Raw genomic sequence first — 23,093 nt, 5'->3', positions numbered from 1 at the left:
TGAGATGATATCTCACTGTAGTTTTGATTTGTGTTTCTCTGATAATCAGTGATATTAAACACCTTTTTGTGTCCCTGTTTGCCATTTGTACATTTTGAGAAATGTCTATTCAAATCTTTTGCCCATTTTTTGATGGTATTATTAGATTTTTTCCTATAGAGTTGTTTGAGCTCCTCATATATTCTGGTTATTAATCCCTCGTCAGATAGGTAGTTTGAAAATATTTTCTCCTTTCTGTGGATTGTCCCTTCATGTTGTTGATTCTTTCCTTTGCTGTGCAGAAGGTTTTTAACTTGATGTGATCCCATTTGACCATTTTTGCTTTGGTTGCTTGTGCTTGTGGGATATTGCTTAAGAAATCTTTGGCTAGTCTAATGTCCTAGAGAGTTTTCCCAATGTTTTTTTGTAATAGTTTCATGGGTTGAGGTCTTAGATTTAAGTCTTTAATCCATTTTAATTTGATTTTTGTATATAGCAAGAGATAGGGGTCTAGTTTCATTCTTTTGCATATGGATATCCAGTTTTCCCAGCACCATTTATTGAGGAGACTGTCCTTTCCCCATTGTATGTTCTTGGCACCTTTGTCAAAAATAAGTAACTGTAGGCCGGGCGCGGTGCCTCAAGCCTGTAATCCCAGCACTGTGGGAGGCCGAGGCGGGTGGATCGCGAGGTCAAGAGATCGAGACCATCCTGGTCAACATGGTGAAACCCCGTCTCTACTAAAAATACAAAAAATTAGCTGGGCATGGTGGTGTGTGCCTGTAATCCCAGCTACTCAGGAGGCTGAGGCAGGAGAATTGCCTGAGCCCAGGAGGCAGAGGTTGCGGTGAGCCGAGATCGCGCCATTGCACTCCAGCCTAGGTAACATGAGTGAAACTCCGTCTCAATAATGCATTTTAAAAAAAAAGTAACTGTAGAGGTATAGGTTTATGTCTGAGCTCTCTGTTCTGTTCCCCTGATCTGTGTGCCAGTGCCATGCCACTTTGGTTATTATAGGTCTGTAGTCTAATTTAAAGTTGGGTTATATGATTCCTTCAGTTTTGTTCTTTTTGCTAAGGATAGCTTTAGGTATTCTAGGTCTTTTTTGGTTTCATATAAATTTTAGGATTTTTTTTTCTCTCTCTGCGAAGAATGTCATTGGTATTTTGATAGGCATTGCACTGAATCTGTAGATTACTTTGGGTAGTATAGCTATTTTAACGATAGGGATTCTTCCAATCCATGAACATGAAATGTTTTTCCATTTTTTGTGTCTTCAATTTTTTCATCAGTGTTTTATAGTTTTGATTGTAGAAATCTTTCACTTGTTTTTGTTAATTCCTAAGTATTTTATTTTATTTGTAGCTATTGGAAATGGGTTTACTTTCTTTTACAAATATTTTTCTTTTCTTCTTTTTAAAAATAGGAATCCTGTTAACTGAGGGATTACTTTCTGGATTTCTTTTTCAGATTTTTCACTGGTGGCATATAGAAATGCTATTGATTTTTATATGTTATTTTTTTTTATCCTGCAATTTTACTGAATTTGATTATCAGTTCTAATAGTTTTCTTGTGGAGCCTTTAGGCTTTTCCAAATATAAGATCATATCATCTGCAAATGGGGATAATTTGACTTTTCTTTTCCAATTTGGATCTTCTTTTTTCTTTCTCTTGTCTGATTTCTCTAGGTAGGACTTCCAGCACTATATTGAATAACAGTGGTGAAAGTGGGTATCCTTGTCATATTCAGAGCTTAGAGAAGAGACTTTCAGTTTTTCCCCATTCAGGATAATACTAGTAATTGATCTATTATTATTATTATTTTGAGATGGAGTTTCACTCTCGTTGCCCAGGCTGTGGTGCAATGGCACCATCTCGGGTTACTGCAACCTCTGCCTCCCAGGTTCAAGTGATTCTCCTGCCTCAGCCTCCCCAGTAGCTGGGATTACAGGCATGTGCCACCACACCTGGCTAATTTTGTATTTTTAGTAGAGACAGGGTTTCTCCATGTTGATCAGGCTGGTCTTGAACTCCTGACTTCAGGTGATCTGCTCACCTCGGCCTCCCAAAGTGTTGGGATTACAGGCTTAAGCCACCATACCCGGCAGCTATAGATCTATTATGTATGACTTTTATTGTGTTGAGGTATGTTCCTTCTATCCTCAGTTTTTTTAGGGTTTTATCATGAAGGGAGGTTGAACTTTGTCAAATGCTTCTTTGGCATCAGCTGAAATAATCATATGGCTTTTGTCCTTCATTTTGTTGATATGATGTATCACATTGATTGATTGATTGATTGATTTGTATATCAGGGACAAGTTTCATTTGGTCATGATGAAAGATCTTTTTAATGCATTGCTGAATTTGGTTTGCTAGTATTTTGTTGAGACTTTTGCATCAATATTCATCATTGATATTGACCTATAGTTTTCTTTTATGATGTATCTTTGTCTGGTTTTGGTATTGGGGTAATACTTGCTTCATAGAATGAGTTTGGAAGTATTCCTTCCTCCTCTATTTTCTGGAATAGTTTGTGTAGAATTGGTATTAGTTCTTTAAATGTTTGGTAGAATTCAGCAGTGAAGCTACTGGGTCCCGTGCTTTTCTTTTCTGGGAGACTTTTTATTGTGGCTTCAATATAATTACTTGTTTTTAGTCTGTTCAGGTTTTGGATTTCTTTACTGTTCAATCTTGGTAGATTTTATGTTTCTAGGAATTTATTTCATCTAGATTTTCCAATTTATTGGCATACAGTTGCTCACAGTCATCACTAATGATCCTTTGAATTTCTGCAGTATCAGCTGCAATGTTTCCTTTTTCAAGTCTGATTTTATATATTTGGGTCTTCTCTCTTTTTTTCTTTATGTGATTAAAGGTTTGTCAATTTCGTTTATTTTTTTCAAAAAGACTTCTTTTTGTTTCATTGATCTTTTGTATTTTTTTCTTCATTTCAACTTCATTTAGTTCTGCTCTGATATTTCTTTTCTTCTGCTAATTTTGGGTTTGGTTTATTCTTGCTTTTCTAGTTCTTTAAGATGTATCATTAGGCTGTTTATTTGAAGTTTTTCTTCTTTTGTGATATAGCCACAGCTATAAACTTCTCTGTTAGTACTGCTTTTGCTGTATGCCATAGATTTGGTATGTTGTGTTTCCAGCATCATTACTGTTTGTTTCAAGGAATTTTTCATTTTTTTCTTAATTTCTTCATTGATTCACTGTCATTCAGAAATGTATTGTTTAATTTCCATGTGTTTGTATAGTTTCCAAAATTCCCCTTGTTTTTGATTTCTAGGTTTATTCCACTGTACACCACTTTTTTTTTCTACCCCTTATTTGCCTACACATATCACTTTCTAATATCATCTCATAGCAAGCTCTGAGGTTCCCCTTGGACCCAGAGTTCTGTCCCATTCAATCATGGGTGGCTCTCTGTCTACAGAAGGCATTGTTTCCTGGAGCTTTTGCTTCCTCCCAGTCTTGATGCAACACTAAGTCTAACTCTTCTTACACTATGTGCCTGGTACAATGATAAGCACTTTATATGCATTGTTTTACTTAATTTTCAAAATGGCAGTATAAGGTTAATATAATATTCCTGTTTTATACCTGAGATTGAAACTCACTTAGACAATGTGCACAAAATCACACAACTTTTAAAAGATAGAACTAGGACTGGAAAGACTTGAAAGAAGGCAACACAATATAATGAAAAGAGAAAAAGCTTTGAAGTCAGATACCCGAACTCAGTTCTTGGCTGTATTCTGGCTGTAGAACCTTGTGTAACTCCCTTAAGCTTTCTTAGCTTCACTTTCTTTGTTTTTTGAATGAGGAGAAATGTTCTGTAGAAGTAGAATACTTCTACAGAATGAAATGAATCAGTAGAATGAAATGAATCGGTCTATATAAAATGCCGATCATATAGAATTAGATCTTAGCACTACCTTCCTCTATCACCTGACCAGGCTCAGTCATCTTCCTCCTGCATCATGCTGTTCTCAGGCTGATAAGAGAAATTAGGCAGGAACACAGATGACTATGACAAAAGAGAAAGCAATAAGTACCATGCAAGCATACAAGCTTTGTCAGAATGACAAAGTAGGACTTCATGGGGACAGTGATATTAAATCTAGACCTGACATGTTTTATCAGATTCCAAGAAATGGAAAATAGATGGAAGAAGCTCAAGAGTCCATATCTGACAACTGGATAGGGCATGGAGTGCAGTGATGGAGGTACAAGTTTCTGCAGACCCAGCCCTCCCCCACCCAGCTCCTGGCTGCTATTTCGTGGTCATTTGGAGCCCAGGCCCCAGCTAGAGGGGGCTAACAGCTCAAGGCAGCCTTTAGAAGGGACAGTGGAGTGCTAGGGAGACTATGGGCCAGCCTACTCCCACCCTGCAGAGAAATTGGCATGAGAGAGAAAGGCCCAATATCTGCCTGCAGCTTCTCAGACCAGCTGGGATTCTATTTTTAAGCATCCCTGTCATAGTTGACAGCTTGGAACGCCTTCTCCCTCCTTTTCTTCCTTCTTCCTGCCTCTTGCAGACCAGAATCCTGTAGAAACGATAGATGGGAGCAAACCCCAGCACTGGTAAACAGAAGAGCCACTCTCCTTTCTCACTGTTTTCTATTCCATCTAGCCTTCTCCAGGGTAGTTAGTGTATTTTAGAGGCATATTGGCTGAGAAGCTAATGAGGCTTAAATTTTAGGGCTCCTCACTTGCCCAGGCCCCTTCCAAGGCCATGGTCAGTGTCCCAGAAATTTTGCGTCTGCAGCTTTGTGTTATCTTTCTTTCTTAAACAAAGAGCACCCAATTTTATACACTTTAGGTCCCACAAAACTTGTATCTGCTCCTCATGGGTGTGTCATCATCTTCCCCAACTCCAGCCCAGTATCTACTTCAACATCATTATTCTATCTTGCTCTAACTCACTGCATGACCTTGGGCAGCTCACATTCCTGCTCTGGGCCTCAGTTTTCCCTGTCTGTTACAAGATGAAGCATGAAAAGACCCCTTCTCCAATATACTATGCCTCTGATTATCCACGTCTTCCCCTTGGTGAGGTCCTCAGTTCCTGTTCTTCCTTTTTTGTCATTGCCTGTGGAGAGGTGATATTGCTGGTCTTTGCCTGTCTCTGGGGCTAGATTATTCTTAAAGTCAAAGGGACACTGGGTTCTCAGACTCCTATTCAGGTTTTTATTATTGTAGCTACTTAAAGTGCATCCATCTGGCAGAATTGTGGCCAAGTTTTGACACTAGGGAAGAGTGTACAATAAAAAATCCCTACTCCTTAATTAACTTCTGTATATTTGTCATGGTCTGATCTCTGGTGTTTCAAACACACATTGAATCAATTTAGTCTTATTATACAGTGCTTCCTCTTTTATCTTTTCATCAAAATTTAATAAGCATTTACTAATATAGTACTTTAACAGTGGCACCATTTTGGGAGAATGTGATCAGGAATCATGGCGTGTCATGGATGTGCCATTTTCCATCCCCACTCACGGTTACTGCAACAATGGAATGTAGGTAGAAAATGAAAACCTAGAGAGAATATGCACAGCGACATTGAGCCTCAGAGGCTGGGCTTTCTGGCAAGGGGTTGCCACAGTGGTGTGCAACAGTGGGAGAGACCTGACAGAAGGATATTATTGTAAAATCCTGTGCCTCCTCACCCCAAAAGAATCCAGAAAGGAAGTTCAGGAGGCAGTCAATTTATTATTTCTTGAAGAGTCTGGGTAAGGAAGGAGAGGGCAGGGTCACCATCCTTAACTGGAAAGGGGTGAAGAGCCTTTTCAGTGCAGAACAGCCTGTTGGTCAGAGGTATGAGATTAGGCCTGATGGTACTTTTGGTGCTGATCGGGAAAGGGGATTGTGAGGTCAAACTGGGAGCACCCCAGAGTCAGTCCTGTGCCAGGCTCCATAGTCCCTAAAATGATCAGTGCCATTAATCTATGTGTGTGAGAGGCATGTCAGCTCTTGTCAGAGTTCCCGCTGTGTAGAAACAGTTCACTGCTAGGGACGCTGTGTCTGTCTAAGGCACGTGCCATGTTTCTATGGGCCAGGCTCAGTCCCATATCAGAGGAGTGCCTCCTTTTCTGAGTACGGCTCCGTTCTTGTTTCTCTTGTGTCAGGTAAGCTACCTTTTCCTGTGCTTGCGGTTAGTCCATGCTATTGGGTGTTGGTCTCCTGTGTCAGTTGCGGTTTGTGTTTTGAGTGTCTGGAAAGGGTCAGTGCTTGTCATTTTCCCTGCCTTTGCCCCCACAGCCCCTCCACTCCTCAGCCAGGCCCCAGTGTGCTGATGGTGGTGTAGCTCAGCCTGGACAGTGAAGCAATGGAGGGAGTGGGAGGGTCCTCATCGGGAAGAGGCCTGGGGCGAGGCCGTGGAGGCCGGGGGCAGCAGCGAGCGCACGTTTCCAGGCAGGCCTGGCGAAAGCGGCGGTGCATGAAGCAGTAGACCAGGGGGTTGACACAGGCCGAGGCATAGCTCAGCAAGTGAATGAAGGAGATGGGAGCACCTGAGAGGGCTCGGTGTGCACCTGGGCCATCAAAGGCGCGCCACGTGTTGGCGCTATAAACTGGCAACCAACACAGAAAAAAAAGCACGACGATCACCAGCAACATTCGCACCACGCGCTTCTTAGCCAGCAGCTTGGCCTGGGTGGGCCGGGAGCCGTGTCCCGGCCCAGGAGTGGGCGCCACCAGTGCCGAGAGCTCCAGGGCAGGCCGGGAACGTGGAAGCTGCACGTAGCAGCCATCGCTGTCATCGCCACCCGCGCCAGCCTCAGGCCGGCAACGCCCGTTCTGGTGAACAGCACCTGAGCACAGAGGAGGGTGGGCAGTCAGAGAAAAAGGCAAGAGTCCTCCCAATCTCCAGCCCAATCCCCACCTGAGCTCGCAGCAGCCTTAACCCCATTTCCAGCTTTCTTCTCCCATTATTTCAGCCCCACCCACTCCAGCAGGCCCCGTGGCCCTCCAAAGCTCTGCCTCTCCCGGATTTCGCTCACCTGGTCCAGCCCCACCCGGCAGCCCGCCTTGGCTTCGGACCCTGCTTTGGCTCTCGCTGCCACTGTCGCCGTCAAAGCGAAGCCCTAAATAGAGCTCGCGGGAGATAAGCCCGTAGGCCACTGCCATCACCACACCTGGGATGAAGAACAAGAGCAGGAGCAGCAGTACGGACCTGGAGGCAACACAGATCACTTGGGTTTCTGTCCAGCTACAATCACAGATGGAGAAAGGGCCAAGGACTGGTGTTTCTAGGGCTGTGGCCAGGTGCCCGAGGTAGGGGTAGGATTTGGGGGTGCCTCTGGGAAGGGAGAGAGAACTGGGGAGGAGACCCAAACTGGAATTCCAGGGTGGTGGATGCAGAATAGGAATTGGCATGATAATTCTCCGGGCAGCTGGAGGAAGATTCTGGGCAATGGTCTTAAGCATCTAATGGGGGTGAGAAGGGAAATCCTAGGATAGGTTGTGGGCAAGCTCACCAGGTCTGGCGGACCCGTGCACTGGGCCAGCGATGCACACACTGCAGCACACGAGGCCCCACTGGTTGCACGATAGTGTACACGGGGTAGGGCACCATGAGTAGTCCGGACAGCAGCCACGTGGCTATGATCACGCGCGCCGCATGGGAGCGCGTCTGCCACACTCGCGCCTGCAGTGGTCGGCAGATGGCGCTGTACCGCTCCAGTGCGATGGCCACGAGGCTTAGCGTGGACACACTCACAGACACTCCTAAGCAGAGGAAGACAGAGGAAGGAGTCACCCAGGAAACTTGCACTACACACCCATCAGTGGGACTTCCTCATACCCCTCCCTGCCAACTGGGGAAGACTCCTACATCCACAAGGGCTTTAGGAGGGGAGAGTGGCAAGTGGGGATGGGGTGGTTGTCTCACCCACCCATGAGGTAGGAAACCGCCTTGCAGATGACTGTACCAAAGACGAATGTGCCCATGAGATTGGGCAGGAGGGTGAAGGGCATGCAAGCCACAGCCAGCAGGAGGTCGCTGACTGCCAGTGAGAGGAGGAAGGCATTGGTGACGGTCCTCAGGCGGCGGCTCAGTCCCAGGACCACGATGATGAGCACATTTCCTCCAACACTCATCAGGAAGATCACTGCATAAAGAGTGATTCTAATGGCCAGCTCCAATTCTGGGTAAGAAAAGGGAGAGGTGGCAGTAGGGGTCAGCCTTCATTCAGCCAAACCCCTCTCCATCCTTCTTATCCCCAGCCCTCACTACCCTGCCAGATGCCTACATTCCCTACTCATGAGCTGCTCAGTAAATGGGGAAGTTGAACCCTTTAGCCTTCTAACCTCTTGAGCTTTGGTTAAGTTGGCCCAACTCTACCTTTCCTTAAGAAAACCTGTCTCTTCTCAAGGTTTGATCCAAATCTTTCCTTCCCGTTGCAGCCAAATTTCTTATGAGGCTATTTGTGTCTTCTCATTCACTCTTCAATCCATTACAATATTCTGTACCCTATCACTGCATACTTCTTCCCAAGTACACTTATCTTTAACTGCTAAATTTAAAGGTCCTTTCTTAGCCTATTCTATTTGACCTTCCTGGAGTATTCTACACTGTTGACAACCCACTACCTTTTGAACCACATCAGATCATGTCTTCATTCTCTAAAAACAAAAGCAAAAATCCCTTCACTTACTCTCTACTGTCTGCAACCCCTCAGAATGTCATCAAGATCCTCCCAGAAGGGACATCTTCCTCCCCCCCCCCCCCCCCCCCCCCTGCAATGCACTCATTTAAGCAAGCCACTGGATGACTCATTTCTTGAATGCATCATTTGCACTTGTGACTCCCTCCCTGCTCAAGTTGGTTTCTCAGCCAGGAATACTCTTTCACCAACTCTCCCCACAACTTCCACCCCCCATCACAAGCTTATTTTTTGTATCTGGTGAATTCCTATTCCTCCCTTATTGGTCAAGACTCAAATCGACAGCTATTTCTTCTGTAAGGCCCTTCTGGACACTTCATTTAGTATTACTCTCCCCTTTCTCTAACCCATGCATGTTTCTTGCACAACAATTAAAGACTATTTTACTTTCTGCCTTGTATTTTAATTCTTTCCAAACATTCATTCTCACTCTATGAACATTTACAGAGGACTCCCTTTGTGCCAGGCACTGGGAACAAAGAGATGAACATGATAAACTCCCTGCCATTGGAGAGCTCACAGGGGAGAAGTAAACAGGTGTGATAAGCAGTAAGCAGATGTGATAAGGAGTGAGGTTGACGGATGTACAAGATGCTGTCGGAGCTCATAGGAGGGACACCTGTGTGAGGCAGAGGGGCTGGGAGGCTGACCCCATTCTTTTGTGTCATTGTCTATTAAAAGATGGATTCATCTTTGGCCCACCATGTCACAGCCAAGCATATTTAGACAAAATCAAATTGGATCGAACAGGATGGAATCACTCACACTTATGGCCTCAGCATGAGAGTGATTAGGGCTCAAAGGTAGAGAGGGCAGGGGGCAGAGCCTCCTAAGTTGCAGAGAAGGAAGGGCTCAAAGCTGCAGCCCTCTCTTCCAGAGTCCCATACTTTGGCTGACTCTCATTTTAGCTTCCAAATTGAAAACTACAGCCATGCACTGAATAACGATGTTTTGGTAAATACAAATTTCACATATGATGCTGGTCTCATAAGATTATAATGAATATCTTGGTACAGTGGCTCATATTTGCAATCCCAACACTTTGGGAGGCCAAGGCAGGAAGATCACTTGAGTCCAGGAGCTTGAGATCAGCCTGAGCAACATAGCAAGACACCATCTCTGCAAAACATAAAAAATTAGCTGGGTGTGGTGACACGTCCCTATATTCATAGCTACTCAGGAGCTTAAGGCAGAAAGATTGCTTGAGCTCAGGAATTTGAGGCTGCGCTGTGCTATGATAGTGCCACTGCACTCCAGCCTACACAACAGAGTGAGACTCTGTCTCAAACAAAACCCAAAACAACAACAACAAAAGATTATAATGGAGCTGAGAAATTTCTATCACCTAGTTATGTTATTGCAACACTGCAGCATAATGCATTATGCATATGTTTGTGGGAATGCTGGTATAAATGAACCTACTGTGCTGTCAGTCATATAAAAGCCTGGCACATTCAATTATGTACATAGTACTTGATAATGATAATAAATGACTATGTGACTTGTTGATGTATTTACTATATTATACTTTTAATCACTATTTTAGAATATACTCTTACTTATTTTTCAAAAATGTTAACTATAAAACAGCCTTAGGCAGGTCCTTTAGGATGTATTCCAGAATAAAGCACTGCTATTAAAGGAGATGACAGCTCCATGTGTGTTCTTGCCCTGATGAACTTCCAGTGGGACAAGATGCGCAGGTGGAAGATGGCAAAATTGATCCTGACCCTGTGTACACCAATGTGTGTGTTTGTGTCTTAGTTTTTAACAGAAAGGTTTAAAAAGCAAAAAAGAAAAAAAATGTTAAAAACAGAAAAATGCTTATAAGAATATAAGAAAAGTTCTTCTGCATTGATTGAAAAAGAAGGAAAAAAAGAATATAAAAAAAGAAAATATTTTTGTGTAGCCATGCAATGTGTTTTTTGTTTTATGCCGTTCTTGCAAAAGAGTCAAAAAGTTTATAAAGTAAAAAAGTTGCAGTATGCTAAGGTTAATTTTTAAACAAGAAAAATTAAAAAAATAAATTTAGTATAGCCTAAGTATACAGTGTTTATAAAGTCTACAGTAGTGTGCAGTAATGCCTTTACATTACAGAATGCCTTTATATTCACTCACCACTCACTGACTTACCCAGAGCAACGTCTACTCCTGCAAGTTCATTTATGGTAAGCTCCCTATACAGGTGTGTCATTTTTTATCTTTTATACTGTATTTTCACTGTACCTTTCTATGTCTAGATATGTTTAGATACACAAATACATAATATTATGTTACTCTTCCCTACAGTATTCAGCACAGTAACACACTGTACAGGTTTGTAGCCTGGGAGCAATAGGCTATACCATATAGCCTAGGCGTGTAGTAGGCTATACAATTTAGGTTTATGTGAGTACACTCTATGATGTTTACATGACAATGAAATAACCTAATGATGTCTTTCTCAGAAGGTATCCCCATCATTAGGTAATGTATGACTGTGTTTTCTTATAATAACCAATTTATTTAGAAATTGTAGACATCAAATAAATGCTATTTATAAAAACGTCCAAACTGAACTCAGAAGTAACATTATTTGCTCAAGACCACACACCTGTTAAGGGGCTGAATCAGAATAGAGGCCAAGTCCCTGGATCCCTAAAATGCTTTGCCTCCTACTGTTTGTTCCTTCAGTACTCTCATTCATCATACTGCCTCCTCTTAATCAAATCTCAATCTAAATGCCTCTTTCTCCCTCTCTCTATACTCAACCATGGCATTTCTCACTGTGTTAGCATGTATGTAATTCTCTGTCTTCCCCACTAGACTAGGAGCTTCTTGAGGACAGGAGCAAGGTCCATCTCATTCTCCAGTATATTCGTAGCATTCAGCATAATGTCCAGCACAGAGGAGGTAGTCAACACATGCTTGTTAATGAATCTTGGGTGATTCTCTCTTTCAAGACAGAAGTGCACCTGCTTTCCCCCTCCTCATCCATCCCTCATCTCTGCAGATGTGCTCCAGCATGCCCTCTCTTGTTCTCTGCCTCTGTCTTTTTGGAGACACATGTTGGAAGGTGCTTGTGGGGGTCAGTGAGAGGCTATGATTCCAGATGCGTAACTTTTGTTTTTATATACAAACCATCTATGTTTCCTTTAGAAGCAGGCCTCTCTCTATAAGGAAGAATTATGGAAGGCTTATAGGTGACATAATTTGAGGGGAGTAAGTGTGTACGGTGGGGAATAAAGGACCTTTAGGAGGGAGACCTCTGTCAGAGAGGTCCTTGGACTCAGAAAGAAAAGAGCTGGTGGTTTATCTTACACTCTCTGTTTCTCCACCAAATCCATTGTCCTCCCACCCTCCAGCCCCCACCTCTTAAAACTTTCTAGTTCCATTATCTTGCTTACATCCTCCTCTGGATGTCTTTCTTCAACTAATTATTGATGCAATTGCCACACCTCAAGTTGGTACAGTACTCTGAAGTATGAAAAGAAATTTCTCATTCATTTATCCAGCTGACATGTCCCACATGTACGCCCTTGAACTTGGTTAATTGTGTGTGGATAATAATAAAATGAAAGTGAGTAGTGTTTCATGGATGGGTAACACCAAAATGACTTCAGACAATATTAAAATGAGTGTGGTAACATTTGTTTTTTTATGGGTAGTATCTGAGTGAACATGGGTAACACTCAAGTCTGCATGGATTATGTAAGAAGAATAAAGTGGTAACATGCAAATTTCTATTGGTAACATTTGAGTGAACCTGGGTAACACAAGCATCTGTGGGGGTAATATCTGAGTGAGTGTGGCTGATAGGGTCTCTGTGTGTAACATCTGACTGGCTGGGTAACATCCAAATGTGTGAGCAGCATTTAGATGAGTGAGGCAAATTTTTGCACCTATGCTCTGAATTGCTTCACATCTGCTTTCACAGGGACTCTTCTCTATTAATTATCCCCTTTCTCATCTGTACCTTCAATCTTCCTCTCTCGGCCCAACCACCATCAAATATTTAAAAAAGCTCTTGTTTAAAAATGCACACACACAGACACACACACATGACAAACCTGCACACATGTCACCCCCCCATCTCATGCTATTTTTGGCTGCTTTTCTCTCTCTCTCTTTCTTACCCTACCAAGCTTCTTGAAAGTTTTGGCCATATATCCTGGTTCACTTCTCGTAACCCCCTCTCCCACCAGCCCAATCTTCAACCTACCGTAGTTAAGCCTCAATACCTACAGCTCCTATTTTCCTGTTATTGAATGTGAAGGATGTTGTTCTGACTGTCCTGTTTTTATTTATCTAATTTATGTCAATAGCATTTGACATCACTTACCCCAACATGCTTGAAACTCTCTTTTTCTTGCCTTCTGGAAGGGCATAGCTCCTGCCTTTCTGATAGTTTCATCTGAATATCCTTTGTGGATTCTCCTGCTGCTGCCTGGCTTTTAATAATGGTCTTCCGCAGAGTCCTGACCCAGCACCTATTTTCTTCTCATTCTATACAATGATTTATGATTTTAACTATTCTCATGGCTTCTACTTCTTGTAGGCAAAGATCTTTTTCAAGTCTGTATTTCCACCCCAGATCTTCCCTATAAGTTCTAGACCCCTGGAATCAACTTTCTAGGTAACATCACCTGAATGTCCCACTAACATTTAAACTTAGTGGGTTCCAAACTGAATTTATAATTCCCTCTTCCAAACCTGTTTCTGCTGTTTTATCTTTCTCATTGTATACAATTGCTATAGCACCAATATCCATTCAATTGTCCAAGTTAGAAATCTGAATGTCATCCCTTGACCTCTTCTATTCTCTCTGCTTCTAATCTGTTGATTCCATTTCCAGAAGAGGCTTTCAAATATATCCACTTATTTCCATACACATTGCCATCACCTTAGTCTCAGCTAGTATCATCTTTCCCCCAGACCAATGTAATATCGTAACCTTCTAAAGTATCCCCCTGCCTTCCATCTCCTGTCTTCCAATCCATTCTCTACATTATAGAACTAATCCCAGTAGTACTACTGAATCTTTTAGAAGTTCCTATTGCCCGTAGGATAAAGTCCACATTCCATGGTCAGGTCTAGCAGGCTCTCTGCAAACCCTCTAGGCTAATCTCCACCCTGTTCATTATTCCCCTCTTATATTATATGTTCTAGCCACTCAAAACTACGTCACAGTGGATAAAAGTGCCGTGAATTCAAACTTTGAGCTTTTCATGTATCTTGACCTTTTCCTTGGGATGCTTTCTGTCTCTCCTGCCTGTTAACTTGGTTGGCTCTCCCATATATATGTGCATTATATATATTTGCCAACAGGAAGCTTAGAGTCAATCTCCCTAATCTTTTTGACTTCATATCTCATTTCCTCAAGAGGCCAAACTTAATTCTGAAGGAGGCTAGGCTGGGCTAGAGGTGCTCCTCTTGCATTCCCACTGTCTTTTTCGTATCAAGGCTCTTCTGCTTTGTGCTGCAATCCCCTGCTTGTCTGTCTCACCCACTAAACTCTGAGCTCCTTGAAGTAGGGATTGTGTCAGTTTTGTTCAACTTACATTTCCACTGCCTAGCACAATCTCTGGTTCAATAAATATTGGCTGAATGACAGAATCCAAGTGTGAGTGTGTAACAACTGGGCTGAGAAAGCATCGATTATTTCGTGGGTTAAATAAATATGTGGATTACAATTTATTCCAACTTTCCCTTCTTGAGCTTAGAAAAATTTCCTTTTGCTTAACATTGTTCCTTCACCTAGAATCCCACTCCTTCCTTTTCTGCCCACTCAACTTCAAGACCCAGCTCCAAGGTTCTGGCCTCTGTGAAGTTCTTCTGGTGTCCACAGTTTAGACCCTTTCCTGGGACTTCCATGGTGTCTGTGATTTTTCCACTTGCTTGTTTTCCCTCTGCACTTGGCTATGAGCCATGAGGGTCCAGACTGGGTTTACTTTGCCCCTGTGCCCCCAGCACCTAGTCTAGGGCTGGAGAGGGAGCTTAGAAGATAGCTGGAGACATTACTTGCAGACAAAGAGAGACCACAGAGCCTTGAAAGCTCCAAGATGGGAGGCAGAGGGGTTTGAGGCTAAGTGAAACGGAGGCAGACAGCTCTAAGGAGGATCCCCTACTGTTCAGCCTAATTCAGATTCAAGGATCTTTTTTGGGATGGCTGGGGGCTGGGCTGGGGTGTCAGATGTGATCACAACTTCGACTTCCCATTCAAGCTTTCCACAGGGCTCCCTCCCTCAGCCGGCCCCCTTCTTTCCCCAATCTTGCCTTCCTTTCTTGCTTTCCTTCTCTGTTGAGGCTCTGTGAACGAGGTGTAAGAGGGAAAGGAGATCTGCAAGGGCTGGCAAGAGCAGGTCTTCACCTTCTGACTGGTGTCTAGGAGGGGCTGCGTGCTGGGGAGGGGGCTGTGTTTTGGGGTGAGCAGGAGCTCTGGGTGTAACCAGGGGACCAGGATGTGAAGGAGTTCCGACCAGGTGGTGTGAAGCTGTGATGAAGTTGTGAGCTGTGGGGGTGAAGGTGTGAGGGGGGCTGTTTGGGGGCTGAGGCAGTACTATGAGGGGCATGGTGTGGGCGTTTGAGGAGGTAGTGTGGAGCTCGTGGGGGGACTCTATTAGTGTTCTGGGGTACAGTGAGGAGGAGCTTGTGGAGGGGGCTGAGGGAGGCACCCACCTCTTGTCCCGGCTCCGCGAATGCGAGGGGGCTCGCAGCTGAGGTTTCCCGCACTGCTGCTGTTGAGGAGAGGCGCCCCCGGGCGGCACAGGGAAGCCCCCGGCCCGGGTCCTGTGCCCTGCACGCTCCGGTTCAGCTTCAGCAGCTCCATGGCCCCCGCCGAGCCCGCCGCCGTACTCAGCTCGGCCCGGCGGGCTCCCGCCGCGGCTCCACCGGCTCACGCTGCGATTCCGGCTCAGACTCCCGCCGCCCTCCCCCCCCGCCCCGCCCCGCCCGGTCCCGCCCCCAGCCCAGGCCCCAGCACTCCGCTCTCCCGCGCGCGCCCCGCCTGGGTTCGCGTCCCTCCGTCAGCCTCCGTCCCACCAGGTGACTGCGCGCCCCCTCCCCGGCTCGGGAGTTCTGCCCCTCCCTGTGCGGCTGTCCTCCAGGCTCGCCCCCTCCCTGGATGTCTCCAGTCTCCTCCTAGAGATTTCTCTCCTGCCCACCTCCCTTTATCACTCGCCCCCACCCCCGATTCCGGGGAATGAGAGAGGAGCGAGAGCGAGAGAAAGAGTGTTGGCAGCGCAGGGGGAGGCCGCAGGGAAGGGAGGGTAGGAGGCGTTGTGTAGGGACGCTGCCTGGGATCCAACATCGTTCTCCGGTGTATCAGGGAACGTGGAGGTGGCGTTGGAGACCGGGTCTGCGTGCGTCACCTGCTGAGGCGCGGATGCTTTAGTCTGTGCCTGGCGCCGCGTTTACCATACTGTGTTGCTGTGGCCGCACTGACCGTGACACTATTGCTACCGTAGTTCCCTGCAGCTCCTCGCTGCGGGACTAGGGTAGCTCCTGCATCTGTCTCCGCGCCCTCCGCCTCCTGTCTCAGGCTCAACACTCAGGCTTCCACTCAAGGTTCCCAAGGAGCCCTCCACAGCTGGGTGGGAGTGGGGGAGGGGCCCGGGGGGAGCCTTGCCCCGGGGAAAGGGCTTCCGGGAGGAAAGCCCTTGGGCTTTCCTGACTTGGGTGTTGAGGGCAGTTGGGGTGGTGGCGAGAATTGACCAGGATGAACCCGAGTAAGGTGAGGACGGGATATGGTTCTAGCGCCAGCCCCGGGCAGCAAAAGAGGAGATGGTTGGTTTTCTACACCGTCTCCAGGCAGCGCCCACGCCCACCCGACACGCTAACGCTACCTGTTTGCTTTCAGTGCAGGCAAAGCCGCCTGTGTAGGGTGTCAGGTTCCCACGAGAGGGGGCTGGAAGGAGACTGGGTCACTGGGGTGCAACGGGAACAGGGCTGAAGGGGGCAGGACTGTACTGGGCTCAGCTTCTCCGGCAGGATTTGTCTCTGCTACTGTTTCAGCCCTACTCCCTGTGCATTCTCCTATCCATTCCTTTTCTTCCCCAAAGTCCTATCCATTCTTCAGATTCCAAATGAGCTCCAATACGTTGTGAAATTCCGTCTTCTGACCCCCAGCAGTAGCTGTAAGAGGTCGGGTTGCGGGAAGCATCAGTAGAGAACGGAGTCTGGCTTTATGCGGGATTCAGCAAGCCCTTATCCAGTTAATCTTTTGGAGAGGACCTGGTTCAGCCAGCCATGAGTTTATAGGGGCTGAAGCATTGAAAGAGTTTATGCATGGGATGGGTGGGGACATAATCACCTGCTCTCCCTTCCCTTCCTCCTGGCACTGCCTGTCTTGCCTATCAAGGAGCACTGGACCAGAGGAGCTTGATTTGCTATTTGTTCAACTCCAGCACAGGTGGGGCCTCAGATAACCGGCTCAACTTTTCCCACATTGGATGGCAGTATCACGAGGAGGGAAGGGAGCAAAGGAAATGTGGGGGAAAGGGGAATGAAAACAGAGATAGATGAACATTCACTTATTTAGCAAACTATGCCAGTTCTAAAGGTGCACACTAGTTGTCCGATATAGTTTGTTCCTGAGTAGCACCTACTCTAATGGGGATTTTCCCAAGTAAGTCAATGGTCGTTAAGTACATCCACCAGGATGTACAAATCAGAAACTTAGGAATTATCATTGATGCCTTACTCCCTTATGCTGCTTCACCCCTGTGCTGGATGCTGTCATGCTAAACCCAGAACTCTCTTCAAAAATGAAGGATTTATTTTCCAGCTGCTGAAAGTGCTGCTGAAAGATGGCCCTCAGCTCTAAGAACCCTTCACAAGTTGCCTAGGTAGAAGAAAGCCAGCTCATCCAAAGGTTATGCTGTCTTTCTTGGGCATTCCATATCCAATGACCAATCAGGATGGAAGTGTAAAGGTTTAGTCCCCTCAACCCAGTGGTGGACAACTCTGAAAGATGCTCACGACCCCACAGCTCCTCATAGGGTTGACTGAGGTCTTTGTTGGGACTGAATTACTGCTCAGCTTCTCCTTTTGCCCAGTCCTATTTTCATCTTCTCTCTTGCACAGGTGTTAACTCCAAGAGCACTTCTTAGTAAACATCCTCCACAGTAATCTTTGTTTGAGAGTCTGCTTCCTTTGGAACATAACTACATCACTCCCATATTGAATCAATCACCAAGTCCTGTTGATTTTAGCTACTGAGTGTTCCTTGAATCTGTCTGCTTATATATCCACTAATATTACCCTACTCTTGAACTACACTCCTTGCCTCCTATGTGGGCCACCACCTTTTACTCATGCCTCCTTACATCTATCCTCCACCTTATAGCCAAAGTACTTTGCTCAGAATACAAATCCGACTATCCCACTCTTTCAACCTTTGCTTTTGGGATAGAGAAACCATTTTAACAGAATCTAGAAAGCCTACATGGCCTGGTTCCCACTTACCTTTCTTGCCACATTATTTCAAGTCACTATGATTCTTGTTCTCTCCACTGTAGACACACTAGCCTTTCTTTAGTCACTCCTTTTTTTTTTTCTCTACTTTTCTTTTTCTTGTTTTGCTATATATCCTCCAGTTACATGGCTTTTCCATATACTCTCTGGAAGCTTCTTCTTTCCTTCCTTACCTAATTAACACTGACTCATCCATCTGATCTCAGCTTAAGCTGCATTTCTTCAGGGATATTTTCCCTGGCTTCCTCTCCTTGGATAGGCAGAATTAGAAGATGACCCCCAATAACTCTCACCCTTATATAATCTCTTCTCTTGCGTGTGGGTGGACCTGTGCATATGATGAAATACTACTCCCACAATGATGTTATATGGCAAAAGGGATTTTGCAGGTGGAATTAATTTTACTAATCAGTTGATCTCAAGAGAGAGTATCTGGCTAGTCCTAACCAAGTCACATGAGTTCTTTAAAAGCCAAGGGTTCTTTTTTTCTGGTTGGTAGCAGAAGAGGAAATCAAAGAGATTGGAAGAATGAGAAGAAGTCAGCACACTGTTGATAGCTTGAAGATAGAGGCGATCATGCGGCAAGGAATGCCGGTGGCTGTTGTAAGCTTGAGGGTGAAGGAGGGCAAAGGGCAAGTCCTGAGAGTGGCTTCTAGTTGACAGCAGGCTCTAGCTGATAGCCAACAAAAGAACAGACTTAGGCTCTCCTCTGAGTCTGTAAAAGAGAATTCAGTCTGGATGAAACCTTGATTTTTGATACCCTGATCAGAGAACCCAGCCACATGGTGTAGACTTCTAGCCAATAGATCTGTGAGCTAATAAATGGGTGTTGTTTTTAGCCACTACATTCATGGTAATTTGTTACAACAGCAATAGACAAATAATATACCTTCTATCTCATGAGGCAGCAAATGCAGACCCTTGCAAGCCATGAAAGGAAGAATTGGGAGCATTGGAAATTTGTTAAGGTTTAGAAAGATTTGAAAAGATTGCAGTGGCAGCTAGTGTGGAGAGCAACTTAAAAGGCGGGACCAATTGGGAGTCCATGACAGTAATTTGGGTGAGAGATGATAGTGGCTTGACCTAAAGTCATGGATGTATTGAAAATGATTGATCTAAGACCTATTTAGGAGGTAGAAACAGAATTTAAAGATCATTTGCATGTGGAGGGTTGGAAAGAAGGATGAGATAAAAATGAATAAGGTTTCTGGTAACTGAATATAAACTATTTGATAATCACCTACTATGTTCAAGATGCATTACTTTTAAGTACATTTAATCCTAATGAAGAACCATTAATTTAGGTCCAATATTGTTGATTGCTATTTTAGATGAAAAAATTATGGCTTAGAGAGAGTTTAAGTAACTTGCCCAAAGCCACGAAGCTACTAGGTGAAAGGGCCAGAATTCAAAGTTAGGAATTTTGGAAATTAGAATTCAGTTGTTCATACTGTGCTGCTTCCCAGAATGACTAAATATCTTACTAAATTTCTCTGATTACTTTCTTTCTCTCATTTTACACAATATTGTTTTCAAATTTTCTTGTCTCATAAACTATTTTTTCTCCCACCCTAAGACACACACACACACACACACACACACACAGAGCATTCTTCACTCTCAATACATAACCTGGACTTCATAGGGAAAATAGTAACTAGCAGAGAGCAACTCCCACATCAAATCTGTTCTGGTTTGGACATACTAAGTTTCAGATGTCTATTAGACATCTAAGTAGAATTCCAGTAGGAAGCTAAATATACAGATTGTATAGGAAGTAATGCAAACCACAGAATTAGAGTGTGTAGAATAAGAACAAATGAAGGATCAAGTCAGACATTTAGAGAAGGCCATTGTTTAAAGACTGATAGAGAAAGATGAGCCTGCAAAAGACATCAAGAAAGAGTAGACAGAGGGACAGAAGGAATCTAAGGGAGTGACACATCATAAAAGCTAAAAAGAGAAGAGATGAAAGAAGAAACTGGTGAACTCATTCAAATGCTGCCCCTGGATAAGCAAAATGAGGAATGAGAAATGTGGTCCAAAATTAGTGACCTGAAGATCTTTGGCAACCTTAGAAACAGCATTTTAGTGAGATTGTTGAGGCAGAAGACAGAGTAGGTGTACTGAAAACTGCATGTGATGGGAGGAAGTGGAGTAAATGACTTTAGGCAACTCGTTAAGAAAGGTAGTTATTAAGGAAAGGGGATAGAGCTGGAGGAGGATGTCAAATGAAAGATTTTGTTTTTTTAAGATGGGAGAACTTGAACTTTTTTTCATTCTCTTTCTTTCTTTGTCTCTCTTTTCTTTCTCTTTCTTTTTTCCTTTCTTTCTTTCTTTCTTTCTTCTTTCTTTCTTTCTTTCTCTCTCTCTCTCTCTCTCTCTCTCTCTCTTTCTTTCTTTCTTTCTTCCTTCCTTCCTTCCTTCCTTCCTTCCTTTCTCTTTCTTCTTTTGGAAGATGGATTCACTCCAATATATAAGAAGATACAGGAGAGAGAGAATGGTTAATGAATAATGCGAGGTTCCTGAAAAGTCGGGGATGTATGAAATCCAGAGCAGAAGTGGAGGGTCCTAGCTTTTGACAGCAGTAGAGACTCAATTATAAGAGGAAATCAGTAGAAGAAGATGATTATAGATGAAAACAAGTTACGGCCAACAAAGTAACAGCTACGTTTCCTAGACTTTTTTTTTTTTTTTTTGGCAGCTAAGTGCAAAAAATGCACATTATGACTAAGTAGTGTCTATAGGTAGAAGTGATGTGTGCGGCTTCCACATCAAGGACTTAAAGGAGAGAAATGGACCTTCTCTTCCTCATTGCCCCTTTGGGAGGGCAACAGGAATGTAAATAGGAAAGCAAGCCACCTTCAATCATGCAGTGAGGGTAACATATTACAGATGGCACAGTGACAAGATGGAAGGAGTCTGGGTCTCCTATACTCTCAAACCATTTTATTATCCCTGGCTCTTCTGTATGAAAAAGAAACTGCAGCCTTAAGTCCTTACAATTTTTTTCTCTATTGTCATGGAAACCTAACCTGCATTTTAACTAAGACAGTGGTTTGTAGATTTGGTAGGGAGCTGCTGTCTGATAGTTTTTATTTTTGCTATGAAGTTGGAGATTTGGTTATTAGAGAGTGGTGTGTGTGTGTGTGTGCGCGTGCACACACGTGTGTGTGTGTGTAATAAAAATTTTAGTAGTCAAGATGGTTTAAGAAAACAATACATAATAGGAGAAGGAAAAAGGAGACCTGAGGAATGTAGTGAAATCATAGGAAAGTATTGATGGCCCACTTAAGGGTTGATGAGCATGAATCTCTAGTGGGATCTGTTTCTCAGCAGAGCTCAGCTGCTTGGATGCAAGCAAGGAGAATGTTGTTGGTTCAGTTCATCCAAAGTTGGAATTTTACCAGATGAATGGAATGGAAAAATAAAGGAACGAGTGTGAAATAATGGGCCGTAAAATCTCAGCTGGACATGGAGAAGAGAGAATTATATTCCAAGGGTCTAGCTCCTGGCCTTGTTACTGTATTTGGAGACAGGGCCTCTAAGGAGGTAATTAAAGTTAAATAAGGTTGTAAGGGTGGGGCTAGAATTGTTGTCCTTATAAGATAGGGAAGAGACACCAGATATCTTCTGATCCACCGCTTCCCTCATCCCCTCCCACCCCTGTGTCCTGCAAGCCACACACAGAGGAAAGACCATGTGAGGATGTGGTGAGAAGGCAGCTGTCTGCAGGCCAAGAAGTGAGCCCTCATCAGAAATTGAATGTGTCTGTGCCTTGAGCTGGGTCTTCTAGGCTCTAGAACTGTGAGAAAATGAATTTCTGCTGTTTAAGTCATCCAGTCTGTGGTGTCTTGCTGTGGCAACCTGAGCTGACTACTGCATACCCCTTTCTCCATTAGTTTCTCAGACTTCTCACCACACTACTGTCATTACTTATTTTTTATCTTTTCTTTACTCTCACACCCAGACACTGGCTCCAGCTGGATGGTCATACTTGGCTTCAGGAGCCTCAAATATCTTATATTTTCCTTGTGCATGCCATGTTTTTCATCATCTTTGTATATTCTCCCCTCTAACTAAATGCAGATGGGTGATGGGAGGTGAGGGCTAGGAGATGGTATGTTTAGATTGATTTCAAGATGTTTTGTAAAAAGGAAAATAAAAATAATAGCTATAGCGAAGAAGGGAGGGACAGCAGAGGGTGGAGGGGAAAGGAATGAAAATGCAGTGCTAAAGGGGTAGAACTCATGTCTCAAAATCAGGAAATTCCATCTATAGTTCCTATGCCAGAGATAAGCCAGCATTTGGAGAGAATGCAGTATCTCAGGGCCAGGAAGTATGGAGGCTTTAGATCAAAGTAAGGAGGGAATTTCAAAGTCAGTATGCGCAAAGCCATATGAAAGAGACCTGGACCCTTGTCCAGGAACAAGTCAGAAAACCAAGAGGTCAAGGAGGCATGTGCAAGAGGTCCTGAAGTAGGCCAGGCTCAGTCCTAAGGGACCCTGCCTTTCTAACTCAAGCCTTGGCCTGCCAAGGTTGTTGGTTCTTTGGCTTTAGTTTTGGTTTTCATATTTTGGAGGGGGATTTTGGACCACCTAGCTTGACTTTTGTAGCTAGAACAATTGACTTTCCCCTTTGGAAAGTCTCAGTCACCCATGGTACTGCCCCATTGGCCCAAGTATGGGCACATGATCCTTCTTTCAATACTCTATATCACAAATGAGATAAGAGGGGAACATTTAAATAAAACTTCAGAAAATATTCATGGGAAACAACCAAAGAGAGCAGAACATAGTGCCTCATGCACAGTGCCAGATAAGCTGCTTTATAAGATACAGCTTATTCCAGGCAGCTTGCAAGGTCCACAAAATATCAGTGCTTTAACCAGGAAACCCAGTGTTTACATTCCCAGCAGTGTGAGGGTCATATCATAGGCTCTGCCTTCAGCACTCCTGGTTCTGACGCACACATGTGCATCTGGG

At 44.2% G+C, this 23,093-nt stretch overlaps 1 protein-coding gene across 1 annotated transcript; it reads right to left on the bottom strand.

The window, feature by feature from the left end:
* Window positions 1-5,681: 5,681 nt before the first annotated feature.
* On the bottom strand, window positions 5,682-16,249 carry CCKBR (cholecystokinin B receptor). Its single transcript, XM_032240557.1, has 5 exons — window positions 15,313-16,249; window positions 7,885-8,136; window positions 7,468-7,717; window positions 6,991-7,163; window positions 5,682-6,801 (listed from the first exon to the last, which is right to left on the bottom strand). Exons 1-5 carry the CDS (start codon window positions 15,461-15,463, stop codon window positions 6,263-6,265), a joined length of 1,365 nt encoding a protein of 454 aa, XP_032096448.1. The 5' UTR covers window positions 15,464-16,249; the 3' UTR covers window positions 5,682-6,262.
* Window positions 16,250-23,093: the final 6,844 nt, after the last annotated feature.

This window comes from Sapajus apella, unplaced genomic scaffold, assembly GCF_009761245.1.
Source record: "Sapajus apella isolate SASKATOON/1434 unplaced genomic scaffold, GSC_monkey_1.0 scaffold47, whole genome shotgun sequence".
Taxonomy (NCBI): domain Eukaryota; kingdom Metazoa; phylum Chordata; class Mammalia; order Primates; family Cebidae; genus Sapajus; species Sapajus apella.
This window is presented reverse-complemented; position numbering and strand designations above follow the sequence as displayed.

What these genes read in the sequence shown, in the direction of transcription:
- CCKBR (XM_032240557.1), bottom strand. Translation starts at nt 15,463, where the DNA reads ATGGAGCTGCTGAAGCTGAACCGGAGCGTGCAGGGCACAGGACCCGGG. An exon ending in GGCGGTTTCCTACCTCATGG is followed by an intron (nt 7,718 to 7,884) that starts GTGGGTGAGACA and finishes TCCTCTGCTTAG; the next exon opens with GAGTGTCTGTGAGTGTGTCC. An exon ending in GCCGGGTGGGGCTGGACCAG is followed by an intron (nt 6,802 to 6,990) that starts GTGAGCGAAATC and finishes CTCTGTGCTCAG; the next exon opens with GTGCTGTTCACCAGAACGGG.